Below are 25,857 nucleotides of genomic sequence, written 5' to 3'. Positions count from 1 at the left end.
GGTCAGGTGAGGTAGGTTTTAAGGAGCGTCTTAAAGGAGGAGAGAGGTGTAGAGAGGCGGAGAGGCTTAGGGAGGGAATTCCAGAGCTTAGGGTTTAGGCAGCTGAAGGCACGGCCACCAATGGTGGAGTGATAAAAATTGGGGATGCCCGAGAGGCCGGAATTGGAGGAATGCAGGGATCTCGAAGGGTTGTAGACTGGAGGAGGATACAGAGATAGGGAGGGAAGAGGCCATGGAGGGCTTTGAAAACAAGGATGAGAATTTTAAAATCGAGGCGTTGCCGGACTGGGAGCCAATGTGGGTCAGCGAGCACAGGGGGTGATGGGTGAACGGGACTTGGTGCGAGTTAGGATACGGGCAGCAGAGCTTTGGATGAGCTGCAGTTTACAAAGGGTGGAGGATGGAAGTCCAGCCAGGAGGGCATTGGAATACTCGAGTTTAGAGGTGACAAAGGCATGGATGAGGGTTTCAGCAGCAGATGAGGTGAGGCAGAGGTGGAGACGGGCAATGTTATGGAGGTGGAAGTAGGCGGTCTTGGTGGAAACTCCAATTACATTGGGCCCGGTGACACTGGGTTTTCCTGGTAGTTGTCAAGTTTTCCGTGGGCTACCACGGGCTCCGTGACACCTGTAGGTCAGGAATCGGCGGTACCAATTCCGGGTCACCTGCAATAGAAAAGTAGCTTTGGTCTTCCCTTCTTCCCATGACCTACAAGCTTTTAAAAAAACCAAGCTTGGCGTCACCTAGCCACAATCTCCAGACTGAACTCACCTTCTCGTCTCGAGGGGAACGGGGGACTTTGTGTGTTATGTGCAATGAAAGATCACAAAGGTAAGCATAGACGAGGTGAGGGCTATTCTGTCAATCCTTGCACAGAACGAATATGATGTGGAGATGCCGGTGATGGACTGGGGTTGACAATTGTAAACAATTTTACAACACCAAGTTATAGTCCAACAATTTTATTTTAAAATCCACAAGCTTTCGGAGGCTTCCTCCTTCCTCACATTCACCTGAGGAAGGAGGAAGCCTCCGAAAGCTTGTGGATTTTAAAATAAAATTGTTGGACTATAACTTGGTGTTGTAAAATTGTTTACAACAGAACGAATATGGGGAATTTGAGAGTCATTCAGAAGAAAGCACTGGTGTTTCAGCTCTCTCCTAACTTGTTTGTGCAGCTCACAAGAAATTCAGTCAGTGTCTCTCAGTTTTGCATTGCCCCATCTTGCTGCCGTGCGAGACCCGGGAGGGAGAATGCACACACAAGTCACACAGACCCTCGCCACAACAACAGCTGGCTGGGCTGATCATTCACGAGCTTTGGGAAAGGGAACACGAAGGTTTAACTGCAGTGCCAATTAGAGTCTAACTCTGGCAGGTTTCTCCTCACAGGATTTAACTAAATTGCTACCAGCTCCCAAACTAATTTAGCATTCAGAGCCCCGTGTAGCAACACTCCTACAGTTGCTAAGAGGTTCTTAGGCTGGAGGCCAGCTCCTCCCAAACATCCCAAACCCCACCCCTGGAGAGCTCAATTCCACCCACTCCCTCCCCCGCCCCAAACTCCCTTCATTTAAATCCCAGCTGATGCTAATCATTCGTAAGTTGGATAGGGAGCGTAAAGGAGAGAAATAATTCATTCTTCACTCTGTTCCTAAAGTGAGATGTGTTTTCTAAAGTGAGGAACTCTGCAGTTCTTTTTTTTTGACGTTGCATCTACGACTGAGTAAGTTACTGATTTTGAGTGATCTATAGTTTAATTCAGAGCTTGGGGGGGGGACGGTGGGGACAGAGCAGAAACATTTGGGTTCACCTTGAAAACTTGCCCCACACGCTGAATTCGTGATCTCAGCCCAGCCTCGGTGTAAGGGGAGAGTCGGGGCAATTTTAACCTAACACGCCCGTCAGAAAACCGAAGGGATCAGGTGCAACGCTGCCTTTTAACGCCCATCCCCCGCCCACCGCCCGATTTTACTCTCCATTGAAGTCAATATTGGGCATTCCACCCAATCCCATTGGATTCCCGAGCAGAGGGTTAGGTTAAAGTTAATCCCATTGACCTTAGGATGGGCGCTTCCCTCTCAAGGAAGATCGGAGGGCGATCTGGGAGGGTGCAGGTACGGAGCTTGAGAAATGGGAACCCACAGCGCACCTGAACTTCCAAGATACCAGACACTGGGAAATGTTCACACCTGGGGCTGCCAACACTTGCCAGAAATGCAGTAAAGGAAGAACTAACATTTATATAGCGCCTTTCATGACCTCAGGACATCCCAAAGTGCTTCACAGCCGGTAAAGTGCACTAACTGCTGTAATGCAGGGAAATGCGACAGCTAATTTGTGCACAGCAAGGTCCAACAAGGGGAGATGAGGAGAAATTTTTTTACGCAGCAAGTTGTAATGATCTGGAATGAACTGCCTGAAAGGGCAATAATAACTTTCAAAAGGGAATTGGATTTATACTTGAAAAGAAAAAAATTGCAGGGCTATGGGGAAAGAGCAGGAGAGTGGGACTAACTGGATAGTTTTCAAAGAGCCGGCATAGGCACGATGGGCCAAATGGCCTCCTTCTATGCTGTGAGAATCTATGATAATTTGTTTTAGTGATGTTGGTTGAGGGATAAAGACATATTGCCGTGGGAGGGCAGACGAGGCCTCGGTTTAATGTCTCATCCGAGAGACGGCACCTCCGACAGTGCAGCACTCCCTCAGTGCTGCAGTGAAGTGTCAGCCTAGATTAAAATGCTCAAATTTCTGGAGCAGGTGTTGAACCCACAGCCTTCGAACTCAGAAGCAAGAGTGCTATCACTGGGCCACGGGTGACACACAAACACAGTCTACGTAAATCTAAATTCATGGGAAACTAAATTCGTGATAAATTTACACGCACCGTTAAATTAAAATGTGCAAATATGGCAAATTTACTAGTCACAAAAAAAATGAGACTGGAGTCACATATAGACCAGAGTGGGAAAGGAGAGCAGGTTTCCTTCCCTAAAGGATATTAGTGAACCAGTTTGGTTTTTACAATAATCTGATAGTTTCATGGTCACTTTTACTGATACTGACTTTTTAAACTATCACAGTGGGAACTGAACTCACATTCTCTGGATTATTAGTTTAGGCCTCTGGGTTACTGGTGTAGTAACATCACCACTACACCACTGTTCACAGGTCCCTGATGGTCTTCTGGCAGTGAAACCACATCCTGTAATTCAACCCAGAGCCGCCCTTGCTATTTTCAGAGTTTGCTTTTCCAGATGATAGGATCCCACAGCCCTAACCGTGCAACACTTGGGGAACCAAACCCGACAACACTGAGTGCTCTCCCTGCCCCCCGAGGGCAGTTTTCCTGCTCGCGAGCTTTAAGTCCCTTTCTGCTGATTGGAAATGGATCGGCTGTTTGGCATCATGTTTGTGAGAATCGTGCTGACTCTTCACGTCAGTCTCGAAAGCAAAAGTGGGGACCTTTGTCCTGCGTCTCACCCAACGTAGGGCCGTGTAACCTCCTCCAGCCCTACAGCCCTCCGAGGTCTCTGCGCTCCTCCAATTCTTGCCTCTTGCACGTCTCTGATTTTAATCGCTCCACCATTGGCGGCCGTGCCTTCAGCTGCCTCAGCCCTAAGCTCTGGAATTCCCTCCCTAAACCTCTCCCCCTTTAAGACGCTCCTTAAAACCTATCTCTTTGACCAAGCTTTTGGTCACCTGTCCTAATATCTCCTTATGCGGCTCGGTGTCAAATTTTGTTTGATAATCGCTCCTGTGAAGCACCTTGGGACGGTTTACTACGTTAAAGGCGCTATATAAATGCAAGTTGTTGTTGGTGCCCTCCAACTGCCCCTGTCCCTGCCCCTGTCCCTGCCCTGTTTATCACTGTTTATCTTACTGTTATATTTGTCTCATTCTAGGTCGATCACTATGAAGCACAGCGTGAGGTTATTGCTCTCTGTGACTGTACTGATGTCTTTCGCCATGACTGGGACAGGTATGAAATCTTGTCTTTTGCAGATTATTGAAAAAAAAATATTTGAATCAGTTAAATTCATCAGAAAGTTTCAAGTTTTTGAAATGAAAAGAAAGAACTTGCATTTATATAGCGCCTTTCACAACCTCGGGACGTCCCAAAGCGCTTTATCATAGAATTATAGAAAGTTACGGCATAGAAGGAGGCCATACGGCCCATCGTGTCCGTTCCGGGTGAGAAAGAGCTATCCAGCCTAATCCCACTTTCCAGCACTTGGTCCGTAGCCCTGTAGGTTACAGCACTTCAGCTGCACATCCAGATACATTTAAATGAGTTGAGGGTTTCTGCCTCTACCACCCTCTTCAGGCAGTGAGTTCCAGACCCCCCACCACCCTCTGGGTGAAAACATTTCTCCTCTGCTCCCCTCTAATCTTTCTACCAATTACTTTAAATCTATGCCCCCGGTCACTGACCCCTCTGCTAATGGAAACAGGTCCTCCCTATCCACTCTAACTCATCCCATCATAGTTTTATACACCTTAAATAAATCTCCCCTCAGCCTCCTTTGTGCCAAAGAAAACAACCCCAGCCTATCCAATCTTTTCTCATAGCTAAAATTCTCCAGCCCTGGCAACATCCTCGTAAATCTCCTCTGCACCCTCTCTGGTGCAATTACATCCTTCCTGTAATGTGATGACCAGAACTGTACACAGTACTCAAGCTGTGGCCTAACCAATGTTTTATACAGTTCTAGCATAACTTCCCTGTTCTTATATTCTATGCCTCAGCTAATAAAGGAAAGTATCCCATATGCCTTCTTAACCACCTTATCTACCTGTCCTGCTACCTTCAGGTATCTGTGGACATGCACTCCAAGGTCCCTTTGTTCCTCTACACCTCTCAGTATCCTCCCATTTATTGTGCATTCCCTTGCCTTGTTTGACCTCCCCAAATGCATTACCTCACACTTCTCTGGATTGCCACTTTTCTGCCCACCTGACCAATCCATTGATATCTTCCTGCAGTCTACAGCTTTCCTCCTCACTATCAACCACATGGCCAATTTTTGTATCATCTGCAAACTTCTTAATCATGCCCTCCACATTCAATTCCAAATCATTAACATAAACCACAAAAAGCAAGGGACCCAGTACCGAGCCCTGCGGGACCCCACTGGAAACAGCCTTCCAGTCACAAAAACACCCGTCGACCATTACCCTTTGCTTCCTGCCACTGAGCCAATTTTGGATCCAACTAGTTACTTTCCCTTGGATCCCATGGGCTTTTATTTTTTTGACCAGTCTGCCATGTGGGACCTTGTCAAAAGCCTTGATAAAATCCATGTAGACTACATCAAACACGTTACCCTCATCGATCCTCCTTGCTACCTCCTCAAAAAAATTCAATCAAGTTAGTCAGACATGACCTACACGATTTACAGCCAATGAAGTACTTTTTCAAGCATAGTCACTGTTGCAATTTGCACACAGCAAGATCCCACAACAGCAACATGGGAGTCATGACCAGATAATTTGCTTTTCAGTGATGTTGGTTGAGAGATAAATATTGGCCAAGTCACAATAAAAGAAAAGAAGGAAGCTCCATTATTACAAGTGTAAAGGTAGCTTAGTGTGAGAGAGGGACTGTAATTGTCAGCCTTGGATCAGTGGGTAGCACTCTCACCTCTGTGTCAGAAGGTTGTGGGTTTGAATCCCACTCCAGAGGCTGTAAGCATACAATCTATGCTGACACTCGCAGTGCAGTACTGAGGGAGTGCTGTACTGTCAGAAGTACCGTCCTGTTGATAAGATGTTAAACCAAGGCCTTACCTGCCCTCTCCGATGGGTGTAAGAGTTCCCACGACACTATTTGAAGAAGACCTGGGGAGTTCTCCCTGGTGTCCTGGTCAATATTTATCCAGTGACCCCCTGCTGGACATTGGGTGAGAGCAGGAGTGTGTTCAGCTGTGATGCCTCCCTAGTGGAATAGTCCTCCCATGTGAAGGGTGAGCTAAGCTGGATGGGGTACCAGCAGGTGTCTTTTAACCCATAGAGCGGTACTCCCTTGGGAGGAGCCAGCGTCTTCTGGAAAGGAAAGTTGGAAAAATTGTTAAAAAGCATGTGGACGGTTTATTTAATGTCTCGCCCTTGCAGCCCATTCAGTTAAGAGTTTCTCTTGCTCAGCGTCTTGCACACGTTTCTGGGCGAGCTCTCGTTATCTATCCAGTCTGAAACCGGATGCAAAAACCCTCGCTCCAACCCCCACCCCGGGAACTCTTTGGCGTTCAGTCTCTCTCCTCGAGTGAATCCTCAGCCCATTATCTGATTCAGGCAGTGATGAAGGCCCTCCCTGCAATTCAAAGCTGTGTTCTTTTTTTCAAAAACAAGTCTTTTTTTTAAAACAAATTATTAATTATTCAGAGTCCCAGCGTGCTGGCTTCCTTTCTGGCTCTTCATTCAATTGTAAATTTCCTCTTTGGAATAGAGTGAAAGGCCTCACTTGTTCAGTCCGAGCTGTTTTATCAGTTTTATTGTCAAGGATTCAGAAGTGAGTGGGAGAGAGAGAGAGAGGGGGAGAGAGAGGGAGGGAGGGTGAGTGAAGAGAACCACTGGGGAATTCTGAAAAAACACAAAACACACAAGGGAGCATTTAGGACAAGTTCCCCGGACTCCCACAGAGTCACACGACACAGGGCTGAGATCTGATGGCATCTCATCCACCTTCTATTGGGGTCGAAGGTGTAGAGAGGTCAGGGGTGATGGCTCAGTGGGTAAATGCTTTGTGACTGTGGGTGAAATTCCTCTTTTAACACAAAATAACGGGAAAGCCTCTTTTTTTTCTCCCTTATTGGTGCATTCTCGGAAATCACGTTTCAAAATAGAGGTGTTCAAAAAATTATGAGGTTTTTAAAAATTCGTTCATGGGATGTGGGCGTCGCTGGCGAGGCCGGCATTTATTGCCCATCCACAATTGCCCTTGAGAAGGTGGTGGTGAGCCGCCTTCTTGAACTGCTGCAGTCCGTGTGGTGACGGTTCTCCCACAGTGCTGTTAGGAAGGGAGTTCCAGGATTTTGACCCAGCGACAATGAAGGGACGGCGATATATTTCCAAGTCGGGATGGTGTGTGACTTGGAGGGGAACGTGCAGGTGGTGTTGTTCCCATGTGCCTGCTGCTCTTGTCCTTCTAGGTGGTAGAGGTCGCGGGTTTGGGAGGTGCTGTCGAAGAAGCCTTGGCGAGTTGCTGCAGTGCATCCTGTGGATGGTACACACTGCAGCCACAGTGCGCCAGTGGTGAAGGGAGTGAATGTTTAGGGTGGTGGATGGGGTGCCAATCAAACGGGCTGCTTTGTCCTGGATGGTGTCGAGCTTCTTGAGTGTTGTTGGAGCTGCACTCATCCAGGCAAGTGGAGAGTATTCCATCACACTCCTGACTTGTGCCTTGTAGGTGGTGGAAAGGCTTTGGGGGGTCAGGAGGTGAGTCACTCGCCACAGAATACCCAGCCTCTGACCTGCTCTCGTAGCCACAGTATTTATGTGGCTGGTCCAGTTAAGTTTCTGGTCAATGGTGACCCCCAGGATGTTGATGGTGGGGTATTCGGTGATGGTAATGCCACTGAATGTCAAGGGGAGATGGTTAGACTCTCTCTTGTTGGAGATGGTCATTGTCTGGCACTTGTCTGGCGCGAATGTTACTTGCCACTTATCAGCCCAAGCCTGGATGTTGTCCACGTCTTGCTGCATGCGGGCACGGATTGCTTCATTAACTGAGGGGTTGCGAATGGAACTGAACACTGTGCAATCATCAGTGAACATCCCCATTTCTGACCTTATGATGGAGTAAATAAGGAGGAACTGGCATGAGGATTGGTAATAATTCCAGTATCAAGTCTGGGATGAAAATTAAACCTGGACAGTCTGATAAATCTGCAGTGATGGTCACAATCCAGTGTGAAATCTGAGACCCAGTAACCCTCAGTGCTGGAGATTAGACGGTTCTGGGTGGGTGGGGAGTATCTGTATCATGATGCATGGGGTATCACCACTGTACAGGACAGGCTAGATGGACCAGTGGGTCTTTTCCTGCCCATCATGTTCGTATGTAACCAGAGGACACAGATTTAAGGTAATTGGCAAAGCGGAGACGAGGAGAACCAAAGTGGAGACGAGGAGAATTTTTTTTACGCAGCGAGTTGTTATGATCTGGAATGCGCTGCCTGAAAGGAAACAGATTCAGTAATAACTTTCAAAGGGAAGTGGATAAATACTTGATAAGGAAAAATTTGCAGGGCTATGGGGGGAGTGGGACTAATTGGATAGCTCTTTCAAAGAGCCGGCACAGGCACGATGGGCCGAATGACCTCCTTCTGTGCTTTAAGATTCTATAATTCTAAGCCGCACAGTCCTGTGATTTTGTTAGCGGGGAACGGGCATCGTCTTGTTTCTCGGTTAGAACAGTCTCACTCCCTGAGCCGTACAGATCAAGAGGTTCCAGATTTGATCACCGGCCTGGACTGATTTCAGCTCAGCAGAGCGACGGGGACCTACGATTGAGCTCAGTACCTCTTGAGTTCGGGATAGTGCTGGGTTTGGGGGGGTAGAAAAATCAGCTGTTAATCGCTAACCAGTGCCCCGTACTGGATAGTCAAATGAGAACAGTATATCGCTTGGTTCTGCTACGTTTTACTAGTTGTCTATCAAAACACGGGGGCAGCGTACGGAACCTCCGCACGGCCAACACCCCCCACTCCCACCCCCACCCGCCCCACTCCCCACGCCCCACCCCACCCCCCCCCCCCACACCCCCATCCCACTCCCAGCACAGCAAATGTGTCCCTGTCCCCATCGTTTCCCAGTGAGCATGCACAGACGTCCGGTGAGGATGAGATTAAGCTTGACCGCGATGCTCCCCATGGTAAAATAGCACGCTCACACTCACTGTCTTAAGCCTTGTACGTGAAGAGTGGCCACTTGAGCGAGGTACTCCGCGGAGAGCAGCGGGCATCCATGGAACTGGAGCTCGACGTCACTTGCAGCCTGGGAGAAACAAAAATTGCTTTGTGTATTTTACTTTTATTAAAAATAACTTCTTCAATTTCAAATAAGATTTTGTGCTTTTTTGCCATTTTGATGTCAGCCTAAGATTGGTCGCTTTTCTCTTTGCAGGTGCTGGAGAGAATCATGACGTCCCTCCAGAGGTTAGAACTCATCCTTTTAACACTCCCATGGCCAGTGGGAGAGTGTCATCTTCAATATCCATATATTATATACATATCCATATCCATCTATATATATACATATTCTCAATATATATATAAATATTCTCACTGTATGTAAATATGTATAAATGACTTGGAATGTGCACAATATTAGAATTGTAGATGAATAGGGAGTGTAGTTAACTGTGAAGAGGACTGTAAGTGACCTCAGGAGGAAACAGACAGGTTAGTAGATCGGACAGATAGATATCAAGGTGAAATGTAATGTGGAGAAATGTAAGGTGATAGATTTGGGAGGATGTAGAAGGAGAGGACATGTACCTAAATAGTGAAACTGTAAAAGGAGGAGAACAGAAGGGCTTCAGGGTTTACACAAATATTGAGGAGTGGGGGAGGATATGTTTTTAAAGCTTTGAAAAAAGCACATGGGATCCTTGGTTTTATAAATAGAGACAAACAGTACAAGCACAGAGGCAATGCTAAACCTATACAAGTCAATGGTTAGACCGCAGTTCTTTTAAAAAGGAAGTGGATAATTATTTGCAATAGGAAAACTTAAAAGGGCATGGGGAAACAGCAGGGGAATGGGACTAATTGGATAGCTCTTTCAGAGAACCAACATCGGCACAATGGACCGAATGGCCTCCTGCTATGCTGTATAATTCTATGAATCTATAAACAGCTCATTTAAATATTCATGTGTATTTAAATATCAGTCTCAAGTTAAATATTTACATGTAAAATTTGACATTTATGTTTGTCATTTAAATATTCAAATCACATTTTAAACATTTATACATTAAACTATAAAACACAATACCAATAATCTGCTAAACACTGTAGATAGTTTGTCATTATGCCGTGGAATGATTACTGGGATTTTTCCATGCAATTTGCCTACAATACAAGTTCCTCATCTGAGTTGGGCCGAGGGGAATAATCCAAGGTTGATTGCAAGCCTATTGGGAGGGGAGCAACACTGGCAGAAGGAGCTGGGCAGTTACCCACACTTTCCCTCTCAACCAGGAGAGGTAGCAAGCCTGCTGATGAGAACTTCAAAGATTGAGCCCCTCCATCACCAAAATTAAACCTTCTCTGTGCTGCTAAATCTCCCCCCACCACCACCATCCAGGAGAAAGTGGCAATCTTCACCAGATCTTCAATGATAGGGAATGATCCCACTCACTAACCAGGAGCCCTCAGCAATAGAATTCTTCTTTTCCTATTTTTCAACAGGTGCACAACAGAGAAAGGAGGCAGCTTTCAGAACAGACGCTGATGGTCACTACAATTATGGTAACGTATCCTTTAAGACAATGTTGCAGCACAACAGACTGGTCCTGTAAACCACGGCAATCACCGCATTTCAAATACATTTCCAGGCCGCGTCGAACATCATACACAGGAACTTTTCCCGGCAGATTGATAAACCAGCCTCTCACATCCTTAATAATTCTGCTTATGAAGAGCAAAGTAATAGTCCACATCATGGACTGACTGTCGAGGCTGGTTAGACTCTAGCCTTCCACCTCTGGGTTTCTGGGTTCAAATCCAGCTCATGATTGATGCTCTGTCTGACGGCCCTGAGGCTCCTGTGTGAAATGACTTTAGCCAGCTCCCAGTGGACATGGACCCACAGCATCAAACTGCCACTAAATTGGCAATCTTGCTCACACAGGCCACAAGGAAGGCTGCTGTAGCAGGGGGAGGGGGGAAATGGAATTAGTTTCTCTGAGTGAGCTCGCTGATTAATGTTAAATGATGGGATTGTCTGTGAACCTCACACACTAGAAACTCGGGTGAGGCAGGCCCAAACTTACTTCAAAAAGGTCAACAAAGAAACAAAAACTTTCATCCATCAGTTCGAGGTGTATTCAGAGATAGAAAGAATGGTGCACTAAGCCACTGCTCCATCCAGTCCCCATTTGGATGTTTTGAACAACAGGAATTCTAGGCCTTCACAGAGGTGCCTGCTGCTCTTGTCCTTCTAGGTGGTAGAGGTCGTGGGTTTGGGAGATGCTGTCAAAGAAGCCTTGGCGAGTTGCTGCAGTGCATCCTGTGGATGGTACACACTACAGCCACAGTGCGCCGGTGGTGAAGGGAGTGAATGTTTAGGGTGGTGGATGGGGTGCCAATCAAGCGGGCTGCTTTGTCCTGGATGGTGTCGAGCTTTTTGAGTGTTGTTGAAGCTGCACTCATCCAGGCAAGTGGAGAGTATTCCATCACACTCCTGACTTGTGCCTTGTAGATGGTGGAAAGGCTTTGGGGAGTCAGGAGGTGAGTCACTCACAGCAGAATACCCAGCCTCTGACCTGCTCTTGTAGCCACAGTATTTATATGGCTGGTCCAGTTAAGTTTCTGGTCAATGGTGACCCCCAGGATGATGATGGTGGGGGATTCGGCGATGGTAATGCCGTTGAATATCAAGGGGAGGTGGTTAGACTCTCTCTTGTTGGAGATGGTCATTGCCTGGCACTTGTCTGGTGTGAATGTTACTTGCCACATATCAGCCCAAGCCTGGATGTTGTCTAGGTCGTGCTGCATGCGGGCTCGGACTGCTTCATTATTTGAGGGGTTGCGAATGGAACTGAACACTGTGCAGTCATCAGCGAACATCCCCATTTCTGACCTTATGATGGAGGGAAGGTCATTGATGAAGCAGCTGAAGATGGTTGGGCCGAGGACACTGCCCTGAGGAACTCCTGCAGCAATGTCCTGGGGCTGAGATGATTGGCCTCCAACAACTACTGCCATCTTCCTTTGTGCTAGGTATGACTCCAGCCATTGGAGAGCTTTCCCCCTGATTCCCATTGACATCAATTTTACTCGGGCTCCTTGGTGCCACACTCGGTCAAATTATGTTTGAGTGAACATTTACAGTTAGCAACTGGTAGGATGGGTTCCATCAAGATCCTAATGGGGGTTTTCTTGATGTTTCCATTTAAAAGCAAAAGCCATTTATAATGGCCAAGCCTACGGGAGGGTTGGAAGGATACTGCATCGACCTGCTTCAATTATTCGCAGAAAAGTTCAAGTTCCGCTACGAAGTCAACCTCGTGGAGGACGGTTTCTACGGGAGGAAACTGGAAGACGGCAGGTGGAACGGAATGCTGGGGGAATTGATGAAACAAGTAAGTTTCTCTTATTTCATTCTTGGGATGTGGGCGTCACTGGCAAGGCCGGCACACATTGCCCATCCCTAGTTGCCCCTGGAGGAGGTGGTGGTGAGCCGCCTACTTGAACCGCTGCAGTCCGTGTGGTGAAGGTCTCATTCTTTGTGGTGGTTTTGATACAACTTGAGTGTCTTACTAGGCCACTTCGGAGGGCAGTTGAGAGCCAATCATGTTGGCGTGGGGACTGGAGTCACATGTAGGCCCAGACCAGATAAGGACGGCAGGTTTCCTTCCCTAAAGGACATGAATGAACCAGTTGGGGTTTTTACAACAATCCGACAGCTTCATGATCACTTAACTTATACAGATACCAGAATTCAAATTATAAGTCCAGGCCTCTGGATTACTAGTCCAGGAACATAAACACTATGTTACCGTACCCCTTTAATTTGACAAGTAAGTTGATCTTCCCTATCCATGGGTTGGCACTAGTGGATTGTGGTGAGTTGGGGCTCCACCCCTCCTCCTCCACAGGTCACCGAGTTTCCAATCTGTGCTGAGCGGAGAGGAGCCAGATTCATGATTTTTTTTGGATAGAAGCACCGTGGCTGGTCTCAGTTCCTGCCACACAACAGCCCTGGTAAGATCAGGATGGGAATGGCAGGGAAATTCCCTTCAGCACTAAGCAGCACTATTAATTTTGGGAAGAGTAGACACGTCCCCCAGGCTGTGAAAAAGCCACACTTAACCCTCTGTGGATCAGTACAGGTTGAAAACGACAGCGTATACACTGGAAACAATAAAGACAGTGAAAGAGAGAGGGATACAAAATTTAAAGGCACTCTTTTGGGAGCAGCGCGGAGCACGAGAAGCAAAGTGCAATGACTGTGCGGAGAGGTGACCTAAGGTCACAGAACTGGTGGCCCACGCCTCCCTCTGCGAGCTACGGGAATAGGGATGCTTTGGGTTGGTCAACAACTCCTTCAGTTACAGAAAGGACTTGCCGAGACTGCACACAGCTCCTACAATTGGCCTCAGTGCCCGTGGCTTTGTGGAGAGAAAAGTCAGGCAAGGGGTCCTGCTCCTGATCATTACCTAGTGAAGCCTGCTGGATTGGAAAGTGTCCTCCATTGTGAAATAGCCCCCAACACTCACTGTCTGGGACAACACGTAAGGAATGGTCATTTCATGGTGTCATAGTAGGTACAGCACTGAAGGAGGCCATTCAGCCCATTGTGCCGGTGCTGGCTCTTTGAAAGAGCTATCCAATTAGTCCCATTCCCCTGCTCTTTCCCCATAACCCTGTAAACTTTTCCTTTTCAAGTATTTATCCAATTCCCTTTTGAAAGTTACTATTGAATCTGCTTCCACCGCCCTTTCAGACCGTGCATTCCAGGTCATCACAACTCGTTGCATAAAAAAGTGTTTCCTCACGTCGCCTCTGGTTCTTTTGCCAATTACCTTAAATCTGTGTCCTCAGGTTACCGCTCCTTCTGCCACTGGAAACAGTTTCTCCTTATTTACTCTATCAAAACCTTTCATGATTTTGAACATCTCTATCAAATCTGCTCTTACCCTTCTCTATTCTAAGGAGAACAGCCCCAGCTGCTCCAGTCTCTCCACATAACTGAAGTCCCTCATCCCTGGCACCATTCCAGTAAATCTCTTCTGCACCCTCTCTAAGGCCTTGACATCCTTCCTAAAGTGCGGTGCCCAGAATTGAACACAGTACTCCAGCTGAGGCTTAACCAGTGTTTTATAAAGGTTTAGCATAAACCTTTTGCTTTTGTACTCTATGCCTCTATTAATAAAGCCCAGGATCCCATATGCTTTTTTTTTTAAAACAGCCTTCTCAACTTGTCCTGCCACCATTTGGGTGAGGTAGACCATCTATGGGGGCTCCCTCTGCCGAGGGTCAGGATCCGATGGGACTTTTTTTTTCGCGATGTTAAAGGTTTTGTGTAAGTGCAGGTCTGCTGTCGGGAGAGAAAGGTGAAAGTAGGAAATAGTATTGTAACTTTCACCCCCTCCGGTTGACTCTTGGCAGGAGGCAGATGTGGCCATCGCTCCACTGACCATCACCAGAGAGCGCGAGAAAGAATTTGGCTTCACCCGCCCTTTCATGTCCGTGGGGATCGGCATCCTGTTGCGGAAGGACTCCAACTCCCAGAGCCCCAGTCTGTTCCAGTTCCTGAGCCCATTCTCCGCCGAGACCTGGCTCAGCCTTTTCATCGCCTATGTGGTGACCTGCTTCTGCCTGTTTCTCGCAGCAAGGTATTCTTCAAAAGTTTATTGGGTTTAGTTCTGAACAAAGTATGGTGGCTTGCAGTACCAGCGAGATCGGATTCCTGTTAAGAGGGAGAGAAAGAAGAAAGGAAGGAAATGAGGGAGGGAAGGAGAGAAGGAAAGAAGAAAGGAGAGAGGGAGAGAAGGAAAGAAGAAAGGAGAGAGGGAAAGAAGAAAAGGAGGAAGAAAGGAGAAATGGAAGGACATTTTTTTGCACCCCTGTACTTGATATCTTCCATGTTATTTTCCTCCCTCCAAATCCATCCCACTTTCCCCAGCTGGCACAGAATGATGCCACACCTCAAGTTATTCCTATGAATCATCAATTATTTTGGGATCACCCTGTGGAAGGTGAGTTGGAGGGACAAGGGAGAGATGTGAGGCAAACTAGGCACTGGGACCTCTGGAACATGGCTCAAATCTAGCCACACCTCATGGGATGAAAGGCCAACAATGATTTGTGAGTTGAGTTTGGATCATTTCACGCCAGTTCCCAGTGACTCCACAATGTAAACCTGCCCATAGCACGGAGCTAATTGTCAACTTCAATAAGAGAGGTCATAATGATGGTCTGTACAAGAAAGGGAAAGGTCACACAGGTGGAGCTAGGGGTGTTCTTAACAGGTTGGTCTTAAGGCAAGTTATTTCAGGCACTATAGAGGGAGCTTTACCAAAACAGCAAACAGCGGACAGAGCTGCTCTACCACTTGATCCCTTCTGGTGGTGCTACTGAGAACAGTAGCTTCGAGCAGCTCAACTGTGCCACTGGCTGGAACGTAGTTGGTATAGCAACTGTTTGTAATTTTCACAGGTACAGCACGGGTTAGATACAGAGTAAAGCTCCCTCTACACTGTCCCATCAAACACTCCCAGGGCAGGTACAGCACGGGTTAGATACAGAGTAAAGCTCCCTCTACACTGTCCCATCAAACACTCCCAGGGCAGGTACAGCACGGGTTAGATACAGAGTAAAGCTCCCTCTACACTGTCCCATCAAACACTCCCAGGGCAGGTACAGCACAGGTTAGATACAGAGTAAAGCTCCCTTTACACTGTCCCATCAAACACTCCCAGAGCAGATACAACATGGGTTAGATAAAAGAAAGTAAATATTGCATTTTAAAAGTTAATGTTATAAAAATAGAAGGGGGGCAAAGTCTATTTTTTTATGTGTATTATTGTTTCGGAGAGATGCTATATGTTTTTATTCGACCATATACCCAGTGTGTGATGTGACTCTTATATTTTTGCAGACTGAGCCCCAATGAATGGAGTGAGCCCGAGGTTGCAAGCAGTCGCTTCTCTCTGCTCGACAGTTTCTGGTTTGGAGTCGGAGCTCTCACTCTACAAGGTAAAGAATCTCTAAGTGCTGACCATCAGCAGCTGTCAGTGGGCGTGAACGGGCCTGGACTCCGTCCTACAGCTGGTCATATTTTCCACGGTTTGATTTGGCCGTTGGGTAAATGGCCCAGTCAGTGCTGACCTCAGGCACATAGGAACAGGAAGAGGCCATTCAGCCCCTCGAGCCTGTTCCGCCACTCGATTAGATCACGGCTGATCTGACCTTCCAACCCACCCTCGCATCTGATCGCCAAGGTAAGCGACATGACACATCGCACAAAAATCCCCTCAATTTCTATGCTTCAAACCTATTGATTTTCACATGGCCCCAGTTCTTACCTGGATTCAGGTGAGAAAAGTTAGTAAATCCCTCCCAAGGAGAGCCTGTTCATCATCAGTAATAGTAGTCTCCAACAGTGCAGTGCTCCCTCAGTACTGCACTGGGAATGTCAGCCAAGATTCTGTACTTAAGTTCCCTGGAGTAGGCATTGAACCCACAACCTTCTGACTCAGAGGCAAGAGTGCAGCCCACTGAGCCACAGCAGCCACTATTCATGGTAGAATAGCCTGTCTGGGTTCACACATTAAGGCTGACACCAGAAGGTGGCTGATGGTCACAGAGCTGTACCCCAGCCTACTTAACCCCAGTCGATGCCTTCAGGAGAGGAGGAGAGAATATTGGAGGTTGGAGTACTGTGAACAGTTCTGGTCTCCGTATTACAAAAAGGATTTGGAGACACTGAAGAAAGTGCAAAAAGGTTTACAGGGATGATATCAGAACTGAGAGGTTATACTTATCAGGAAAGATTGAACAGGCTGGGGCTCTTTTCTCTAGAAACGAAAGGGCTGAGGGGTGACCTAATAGAGGTCTTTTAGATTATCAAAGGGGTTTGATAGGGTAGATGTAGAGAAGATGTTTCCACTTGTGGGGGGAGAGCAAACCTAGGGGCCGTAAATATGAGATAGTCACCAATAAATCCAATATAGAATTCAGGAGAAATTTCTTTATCCAAAGAGTGGTTAGCATGTGGAGCTTGCTACCACAAGTAGTAGCTGAGACGAATAGCAGAGATGCATTTAAGGGGAAGCTCATTAAATATATGAGGGAGAAAGGAACAGAATGATATGTAGATAGGGTTGGATGAAGTAGGCTGAGAGGATGCTCGTGTGGAGCATAAACGCCGGCATGGACCAGTTGGGCCGAATGGCCTGTTTCGGTGCTGTACATTCTGTGCAATTCTATGAAAAACGTACCCTTATTGTTCTCCAATAGGTGCGGAGCCACATCCCAGAGCCCTGTCCACACGCATCATCGGCACAATCTGGTGGCTGTTTGTCATCGTTCTCCTGGTCGCATACACGACCAGTTTTGCAGCCTCATTGAACTCGGAGAACCGGAGACCAGTCATCACGTCCTTCAATGACCTTGCAAAACAAAGTGAAATTGAGTACGGCACAGTGTACGGTGGCTCCACATTCGCGTTCTTCAAGGTACGTGCTGCTGCCCAGCGCCACCATTGCATCTTCTCAACCCAGCTCCTGCCAGCATTCAGGAGAGGAGAGTCAGTAGAACATTGGATGCCGACCTTGGAGAGCCTGGTCTCATACTCAATTGGACAGGTTTTCCTATCACAACCTGTACTTGTGCAGCACCTTTCACATCGCAGGGCGGTTCACAGAGGAGGTGTGAACATTGAGCAGTAAAAGAGAGGTTCAGATTGGTGACCCAAAGCATGGTTGGAAAGATAGGCTTTGAGGAGACTTTGAAACACAGTGAGGAGTAGCAATGTGGAAGGGTTTTGGGAGGGAGACAACTTAGTTAGCAACCAATAATTCAGGGTACAGTAGCATAGTAGTTATGTTACTGGACAAGTAATCCGGAGGCCTGGACTAGTCCTAGGTGTGAGTTCAAATCCCACTATAGCAGTTTGAGAATTTGAATTCAGTTTTTTAGAAAATCTGGGAATAAAAAGCTGGGATCAGTAAAAGTGATCATGAAACTGTTGGATTGTCGTAAAAAGCCAACTGGTTCACTAACATCCTTCAGGGAAGGAAACCTGCCATCTTTATATGTGACTCCCATCCCATACCAATGTGGTTGACTCTTACCTGCCCTCTTAAGTGGCCTAGCAAACCACTCAGTGGTTCAAGGAGGCGGCCCACCACCACCTTCTCAGGGTAACTAGAGATGGGCAATAAATGCCAGCCTTGCGAGAGACGCCCACATCCCCAGAATGAAAACAGAAATCAAGGACTCTTGAAGCCCAATAACTTAACGATTAGAAGCACCCAGGTAACCAGTGAAGAGCAGCTTAGTAACCATCAATGAAGAATGCTTGGGTAACTAAGACTGAAGTCAGACTAGTTGTCAACTAATAAGGTCCAACTTAATTACCCATCATTGGAGCCTAATAACCCAACAATGAAACGCAGTTCAGCGGCCAACAAGTGAAGACGAGCCCAATTACCCAAACCTTGATCTCTTCCACAAAAGCAAAATACTGCGGATGCTGGAAATCTGAAATAAAAACAGAAAATGCTGGAAAGCACTCAGCAAGTCAGGCAGCATCTGTGGAGAGAGAAACAGAGTTAACGTTTCAGTTCGAAGACCTTTCATCAGAACTGGAAGATGTTAAAGATGAACAGCTTTTAAGCAAACACAGAGCCAGGGAAAAGGGTGGGAGCAGGGAAAGAACAAAAGGGGAAGGTCTGTGGTAGGGTGGAGGGCAGGAGTGATTAAATGACAAAAGGGACGATGGTGCAAGGCAAAAGGGGATGATAATGGGACAAGTAAAGAAACAAAAGATAAGTCTGACCTGCTTTTTCCTGTTTCTGATTACCTCTCTATTAATGAATATATCCTTTGTTAATATGAATGCTCCTCTCTTTGATATCCTGGCAGCAATCAAAAATCGCAGCCTTCTCTAAAATCTATGCAACAATGAGCAGTAAAAGTGATTCTGTGCTGGTCCGTTCGACGGAGGAAGGAGTGCAACGGGTGCTCAACTCTAACTACGCCCTAATTGGCGAATCGTCAGCGATAGACCTGGCTGTCGCAGAGCACTGCAACTTGATGAAGGTCCCAGACCTTGCGGCCATGAGGGGTTATGGAATTGCCACTCGCCCCGGTGAGTTGCATCGTAGAACAGAATCATGGAATCTTACAGTGAAGAAGGAGGCCATTTGGCCCATCATGCCTGTGCTGGCTCCTTCCTGTTAAACCAATTGGATGGTAAAAGACCCTTGAGCTGGTTTATTTAGACAGGTGGAGAGTTTCCCTGTTAGATTTCTCAAGTTACGTCATCGACCATTGATTACTGGAGTTCATGTTTAACATTTACTGCAAAAATAATCACTTGAAATTAAAATATAGTTGGCGGGATTTTTTTGAAAATGACCTTTTACTAGTTTGAACTGCTATCCTCTAGTTCTACCCCCACGGTTTAACTTACTGAGCTCCAGCAAGTTTGAACCTTATGGGAGGAAGTGATATCATCAGAGGGACTGACCAAGAAGTGGCATCATCTGATGACCCAGAAACCAGACGTGGCTGCATGGTGTCACTAATCATTCCCTTTAATTTAAAGTAATATTCTGAGTTAGCTTTTTCTATACCCTTAACAATCTTACATACCTCCATAAGATCACTTCTCAGACCCCTCCATTCTAGGCTGAAAAGCCCAAGTTTCTCTAGTTGCACTGAAACATTCATTTGGATATTTAATTCTCTGGCACAATTACTGCATCGATTTCACATTGGCTGTGAAGTGCTTTGGGATGTCCTGAGGTATGAACAGTGTTGTTTAAATGCTCTTCGAAATAATGCCGCGGGATCTTTTATGTCCGAGAGGGCAGGTGGGGCCTCGGTTTAACATCTCATCCGAAAGGCTGGATTCGCCAGAATCTACTGGCAGCAAGTCACCCCATTAAACTTCAAGAGCTCACCATATCCATATTGGTGCTGAGCATTTGCAGCACTGGCCAGATATTCCAAGCACATTATGGGGCAATCACCAGCCCATAACATGCCTAGCCCATGGTAGGTGACCAGGTACTTGGCATCAGTGCCCCCTAATGCAGGGCACTAATGCCCGCTGTATAGAAGCACCACAGGGCTGAGGGTGGCATTATCAGCCCCAATGGTGTAAGCATTGGCTCAGTGGTAACACTCTTGCCTCTGAGTGAGAAGATTGTGGGTTCTAAGTCCCACTCCAGAGGTTTGAACACATAATCTAGGCTGACACTTCAATGCAGTACTGTCGGAGGTGCCATCTTTCAAACCGAGGCCCTGTCTGCCCTCTCAGGTGGATTTAAAAGATCCAATGGCACTACTGGAAGAGCGGGGAGCAGTTCTGGTCAACAAATTAACCACCCTGTTTCCCTACATTACAACAGCAACTGTAGTTCACAAGAAAGTACATCATTAGCTTTGAAGTGCTTTGGGATGTCCTGAGGTTGTGAATGGTACTGTATAAATGTTCCTTCCTACTCAATATTCCATGCCTCAACCCCAATCTCTTGACCTCTATTTTCACAGGTCCAGTTTAATTTAACTATAAATTTTGAATCAGGAATACATTATGCTTTGTTTTGTTTTTGGGCCAAAGGTGATCCACTCAGAGACAATTTAACTCTTGCCATTTTGGAGTTTGTGGAGTCTGGAATCCTGCAGCAGTTGAAGACCAAATGGTGGAGATCTTCGTGTAGTGATGAAGATTCAGCACAATGGAGTCCGCTGAAGCTAAACCAGATCGGAGGCACCTTCCTCTTTCTAGCAATTGGATTGTCATTGGCCTTGGTCATCGCTTGCATTGAGTTGGCTATCAAATCAAGAAAAAAGGCTGATCAGGATGTATGTATTTTATTAATTCCCACCCCCCCCAGCAAAAGCTGTTTTCTCCTCCTGTTCCCGATTTCTCTACACCTTGCAGCATATGGGGTAAGAAGGCAAAGCTCCAACATACTGCTCCACGGTACCCCAGCCTCGTATTCCAGAGCCAGCTGCAGGCGGAGGCAGCTGATGCCATGCACTTTCCCAGAGGGTAAGGGGGAAAGGTCAACCACACGTAGCATTCATCTCTCTCTCTCTCTCTCTCAGATACACACATCCTCACTTTCACACACTCTTACACAATCCCACTCTCACATTTTCTAAAGCGCATGTGCACACACATATCCTCTCCCACACACCCTCTTTCACATGCATACACACTCTCTCACTTACACATCATCTCTCTCCCAGACACACATTCGCCCTCCCTCTCTCTCTCACACACCATTCTTGCAGCTATGTGTAGATGGATTTGAGGCCGAGACCAGGGTCTCCGGGCAACTCTCTCAACCCAGGAAGGTGTACAATACAAAGAGATCTCCAGATGATAAAAGGGAAAGGAAAACAATCAGACCCAACTGTAGTTATACATTTCCTCATAGCTCAGGTGCCCAATCCCATTTATCAACTTACTTGCTTTTCCTTGTACTCCCTCCAAGTCCAGGATGTCCCTCACTGTGGTACGGAGCCCAGAGCTGTATGCAGGACTCAAGGTGGAGTGGGACAGGCCTCTATACAAGCTGTCACTCCCCGGCACTTGTGCTGTATCCTAAGATTCTATTTGCCTTTTTCACGTCATATTGAGCTGCCGGTTTCATATTTTCCACTAAAATCCTGTGTTATTTCCTGTAACCTGTTCCCATTTATTTTCCACTCCCACTGTTGGTTTCACATCCCCACTTTCATGACTTTGCATTTTTCTAAATCACTTTGCTACTTCTCCCACTCTCTGGTCCAGTTTAGCCAGATGCTGTACAACTGGTCCCTTTGTTCCCTACTTTTTATGGCCGCTCCCATTTTATCTAATAAATAGCTGGTAATATAGACCAGGAAGGACCAGATTCAATTTCTGGGTTGTAGCTAATCTTAGGGAGGCACTGATGGGACTTTGTGCCTGAGCTGGGGAGAGGAAGGGGGAAAAAATAACAGCCTGGGTTCCCACTCCAAATCAAGATCTACTGACCCCTGCAGGAAATTGTGCATCTGTGACATTTGACAAGCACAGGATTGGGCTCAAATGTGCTGCTCAGTCTGATTTCACACACAAAGAATGGAGCAGTTGGATAGGTACTATAAATGACTGTACCTCAAGCAAGGAGCCTATGCCTTCAGGAGTGGAAAAAAGCATCAAGAAAATAATATGGTTGGATGTGAATACATTCCTCAGTGGCATGCTTTAATCTACCTGTAACACAGTAGAAAATTAAGCAGCCTACATCTCATGACCCTATGCCCTTTAGAGATATGCTGGAAGACACTAGCCCTGAGAAAATGGGATAGCACAATGTATTTGTAAGGATCTTGGAGAAACTTGGCATCAAACAAAAGATTGGGATTCGGTGCCAAGGTTGTTGGGTGAACGTCTCCTCTGGCTTCTGGTGGTAATGTTTTTGTGTGAAATCAAGTTTGGGCAACATCAACCCAGATCCTAGTGAGTGATGAGCACGGAATTGCCCTACTTTTTTTTGCACTTTGGTTAATGACTTCTCCAAATCTGTAATCTCCACCCTGCATTTTGTACTTTGAATAATGACGTCCCACGATGACTTTCACCCCAGCCCTGATCAGATTGGGGGGAGGGGGTTCTGCAGCCTACCGCGGGATTGGCCTGATAAGAGCGTGGTCCTTTCATCAACAGCAATGAAGCCTGGACTCCCGGCTCTTCCCAGCCCACTGTTATCAAAGGTCAACCAAAACTCCAACAAGGGCAAAAGGAGGGGGGGGGGGGGTGGGGGCAGAGGGAGAAATTCACCCCTAAAAAGGGGTCAAAGGTCAGCGTGGTGGCAGCCCAAGGTCAGTCTCTGCAGAGGTGGAAGCACTAGACCACGTCTCAGATTGGAGTCACATCTGAGAACCACGTCTCCTTAAATTGGCATTTGTTGGCAATCTCACTTTGAGATGCTACTAGAATGGCTGGTGTAAGCAATAGAAAATTTCATGCAGTTCGAGGGGTGCCTTCCTGCATTGTTGTACCCCTGACTTGGGAGCTTGAGGGGTTTGGGTGACAAAATTGGAAAGGACGTCATTAAAATTGACTTTCATTTGACTCAACCTTAGTACATCTTTTCATGGCTTGTCTTCTGTTTTTCTCTATCTTTGCTCACTTACAGAAATCCTGTTGCAACGTCTTCACTGAAGAACTTAATCTTCGACTTAAAGGGCAAAGTGAGGCCAATAAAAAGACCAAGGCCTGAGGACCACAATGAAGATGGCTGTTCACTCATGATCCCAACTAACCCACTTCCCTCCTTCTCCCAACACAAGTTTATATGAAAATTGAATTTAACCAAAAATAATATTCTTACATTAATGCTAACCTTGAAAATTACAGCACATATCTGAACTCCCGACTCTGATGGAGACTATTATTGATTATCTCGTAACTAAAAACTGAAACTTAAAGGGTTGAATTGCTTGAGAGAGCAAATAACAGCTTTGGAAATCAAAGCCAAGTCGGGCAATGTGGAAATTAATTGCATGGGTAAAAGTCAGGAAAGAAGAGTTTTCAAACCAATTAATTCAAATGCAGTCTTGACATTGGAACCTTTAACTACCCTCCAGCCTCTACTGCTTCATCGCTATTCCACACCTTACTGTATGACTTTTTTAAAATTGAGAAACCAAGGTAATGAGCCATGATCCATATAGTGCAATGCACCATCAAGGTTGAAAAGAATACGATAGATGAGATAAATGAGCAAGTAGTGATTGAAATCCACGCTTGGCGTCAATTAAAGTCTTTAGATTGTCGGAAGAAAGCAAGACTGGGAGAGGTGAGGAGTTCCATAATGAAGAATGAGTTATAGGAGGAGGTAGTGCGACGTGCTTTGATTTTAACACTGAAATCAATGGAACAAAAATCGGACGGGATCCATAACAGGCAGACGATCCGCTCCGTCAGGTTACCACCGAGGCAGTGATGATGTAAATTCACCCTAATGTCCCTTAAACAGGCACTTCCTGATTAATTCCACGAATTCTGCCCCCAGGAATGCTGTCCAGGAATGAGCCACAGTAATAACTGTTGAAAACACTGGTAATCTTGCTAGCCACTGGTAGCGCTGCCCTAATTGCAACTTGGTTACAGATATCCTCGCTGCTGGTGGCAAAATTCTACAACTGGCTTTGTGCTGACTGGGAACAAGTAGAGGCAGTTGTCCTTGGTTAGTGGCAGGTAGGTGTGCCAAGGTTTGCAGATATGATCTGGTGCCTGCTGAACTCCTGGGTGAGACTACCGACATCTTATACCACCTCAACCATGAAATGCTGCATTTGAGTCACTTTAAAAACAAACTTACCATAAGGAGTTAAAAAAAATTTGAAAAATGGAAACAAAATCTGTCAAAAACAATACAGCGGTAAAAGCAAACATTAGAAAAGCACACACAAGGCATGCTCCCTTTTAAGATGAAGCTTCCAATGCTCCCTATCTAAATGAGCACTCAAAGAAAAAAAAGCAAACCCGATTCTGCACCCACACAATTGTTCTGGGTGCAGAATCGGCCCCGTTATTTCTAATTTAACAATACACAATCAACAGAGTCAAATTTTGGAACAGGTCTTCGGACAGTTGGACCCAACACTGGGTGTTAATTTTGTGGAGGTTAGAACGCGGCTGCAACAGTCTCACAGTAAATTGGTCTGTACAATCACTTTTCTCTCCCCCCAAAAACTACACAAGTACCACCAATCCCCAATCAGATAGCATCTAAGTAGTTTGTACTCACCTGGCACTGATTTGAATCCACACTGCAGAAGCTGGTGGTGAACAACCATTGGCGGCCGTGCCTTTAGCTGCCTGGGCCCTAATCTCTGGAATTCCCTCCCTAAACCTCTCCACTTCTCTCTCCTTCATTAAGACGCTCCTTAAAACCTACCTCTTTGACCAAGCTTTTGGTCACCTGTCCTAATATCTCCCTATGTGGCTTGGCTTTCCTTGTTTGATAATCACTCCTATGAAGCATCTCGAGACATTTTTACAACATTAAAGGCACTTTATAGATACAAGATGTTGTTTACCTATAAGGGCAAACCACTTTGGGAGGGAAGGGCATGATACTTCACTGTAGAAATGGTGAGAAGCAATGAAGTATATTACTACGCCAATACAGTTGGACTGCGAGGAACAGGGCTAAAGGTTTCTAAAGTCAGCACTGGTAGATAACAGAGGTTGTAAATTCCTGGAGTAGGCTGGTACACTGGGTTAGTCACTGGCCTCTTGCCTCTAGGCGCTGGGTTCAAATCCAACCTGGACTGATGGGATGAAAGGGTCCAATGTGAAATGGGTTTGGGCAGTTTCGATCCAGTTCTTAGTGGGTACTGGTCTACATTACAAAACCAAGCCTAAGCACGAATTGGTTATGTCACTCGGACAGGCCAAAGAATGGTTGCTGCCAAAAATTGCAAACATGTCACACTAGTGCAGTACAGGGGTACTCTTCTGAGGTTGGGACTGAGGTACATTGTTGGGCAGAGCAAAAGAAGCTTTAATCTGCATCTAGCAGTGTTATGCCTAGGAACACTGGGTGCCTGAAATAGGACAGTGTTCCATTCTCCAGCACTAACATCCCTCAGCTTAAATGAAAATAATTTTCTTTTAAAAAAGCCTGCATGCCTTTTTTACCTATTACTTGTTTGTATAATACTCAGTAATAACATTCCTGTCAAGTAATCAGTGTTGATTTTACTCATTGTCTAATAAAATCTTGCACTGCAACACAGAATATGCTTTTACTAAATACATCTTTTTTAAAAAGTTAGTATTTAATATTTTATATTTTACTTGTGACTTTACTTATGAGTTTTGCAGTCTTGTTTAAACAATAAAGAGCTTTATTTATTATAAACAAGGTTGATGCACCTTAACTTAGGGGAGGTTTTTTTAAAA

The 25,857-nt window shown here is 46.1% G+C and overlaps 1 protein-coding gene across 1 annotated transcript; it reads left to right on the top strand.

Moving 5' to 3' along the window:
* Nucleotides 1–1,617: 1,617 nt before the first annotated feature.
* On the top strand, nucleotides 1,618–25,711 carry LOC137300811 (probable glutamate receptor). Its single transcript, XM_067970068.1, has 11 exons — nucleotides 1,618–1,726; nucleotides 3,909–3,985; nucleotides 9,127–9,158; nucleotides 10,416–10,475; nucleotides 12,128–12,310; nucleotides 14,340–14,566; nucleotides 15,832–15,929; nucleotides 17,193–17,410; nucleotides 18,822–19,047; nucleotides 20,527–20,771; nucleotides 23,081–25,711. Exons 2-11 carry the CDS (start codon nucleotides 3,919–3,921, stop codon nucleotides 23,162–23,164), a joined length of 1,440 nt encoding a protein of 479 aa, XP_067826169.1. The 5' UTR covers nucleotides 1,618–1,726; nucleotides 3,909–3,918; the 3' UTR covers nucleotides 23,165–25,711.
* The last annotated feature ends 146 nt before the right edge of the window (nucleotides 25,712–25,857 follow it).

This window comes from Heptranchias perlo, chromosome 32 (assembly GCF_035084215.1).
Source record: "Heptranchias perlo isolate sHepPer1 chromosome 32, sHepPer1.hap1, whole genome shotgun sequence".
NCBI lineage: Eukaryota > Metazoa > Chordata > Chondrichthyes > Hexanchiformes > Hexanchidae > Heptranchias > Heptranchias perlo.
This window is presented reverse-complemented; position numbering and strand designations above follow the sequence as displayed.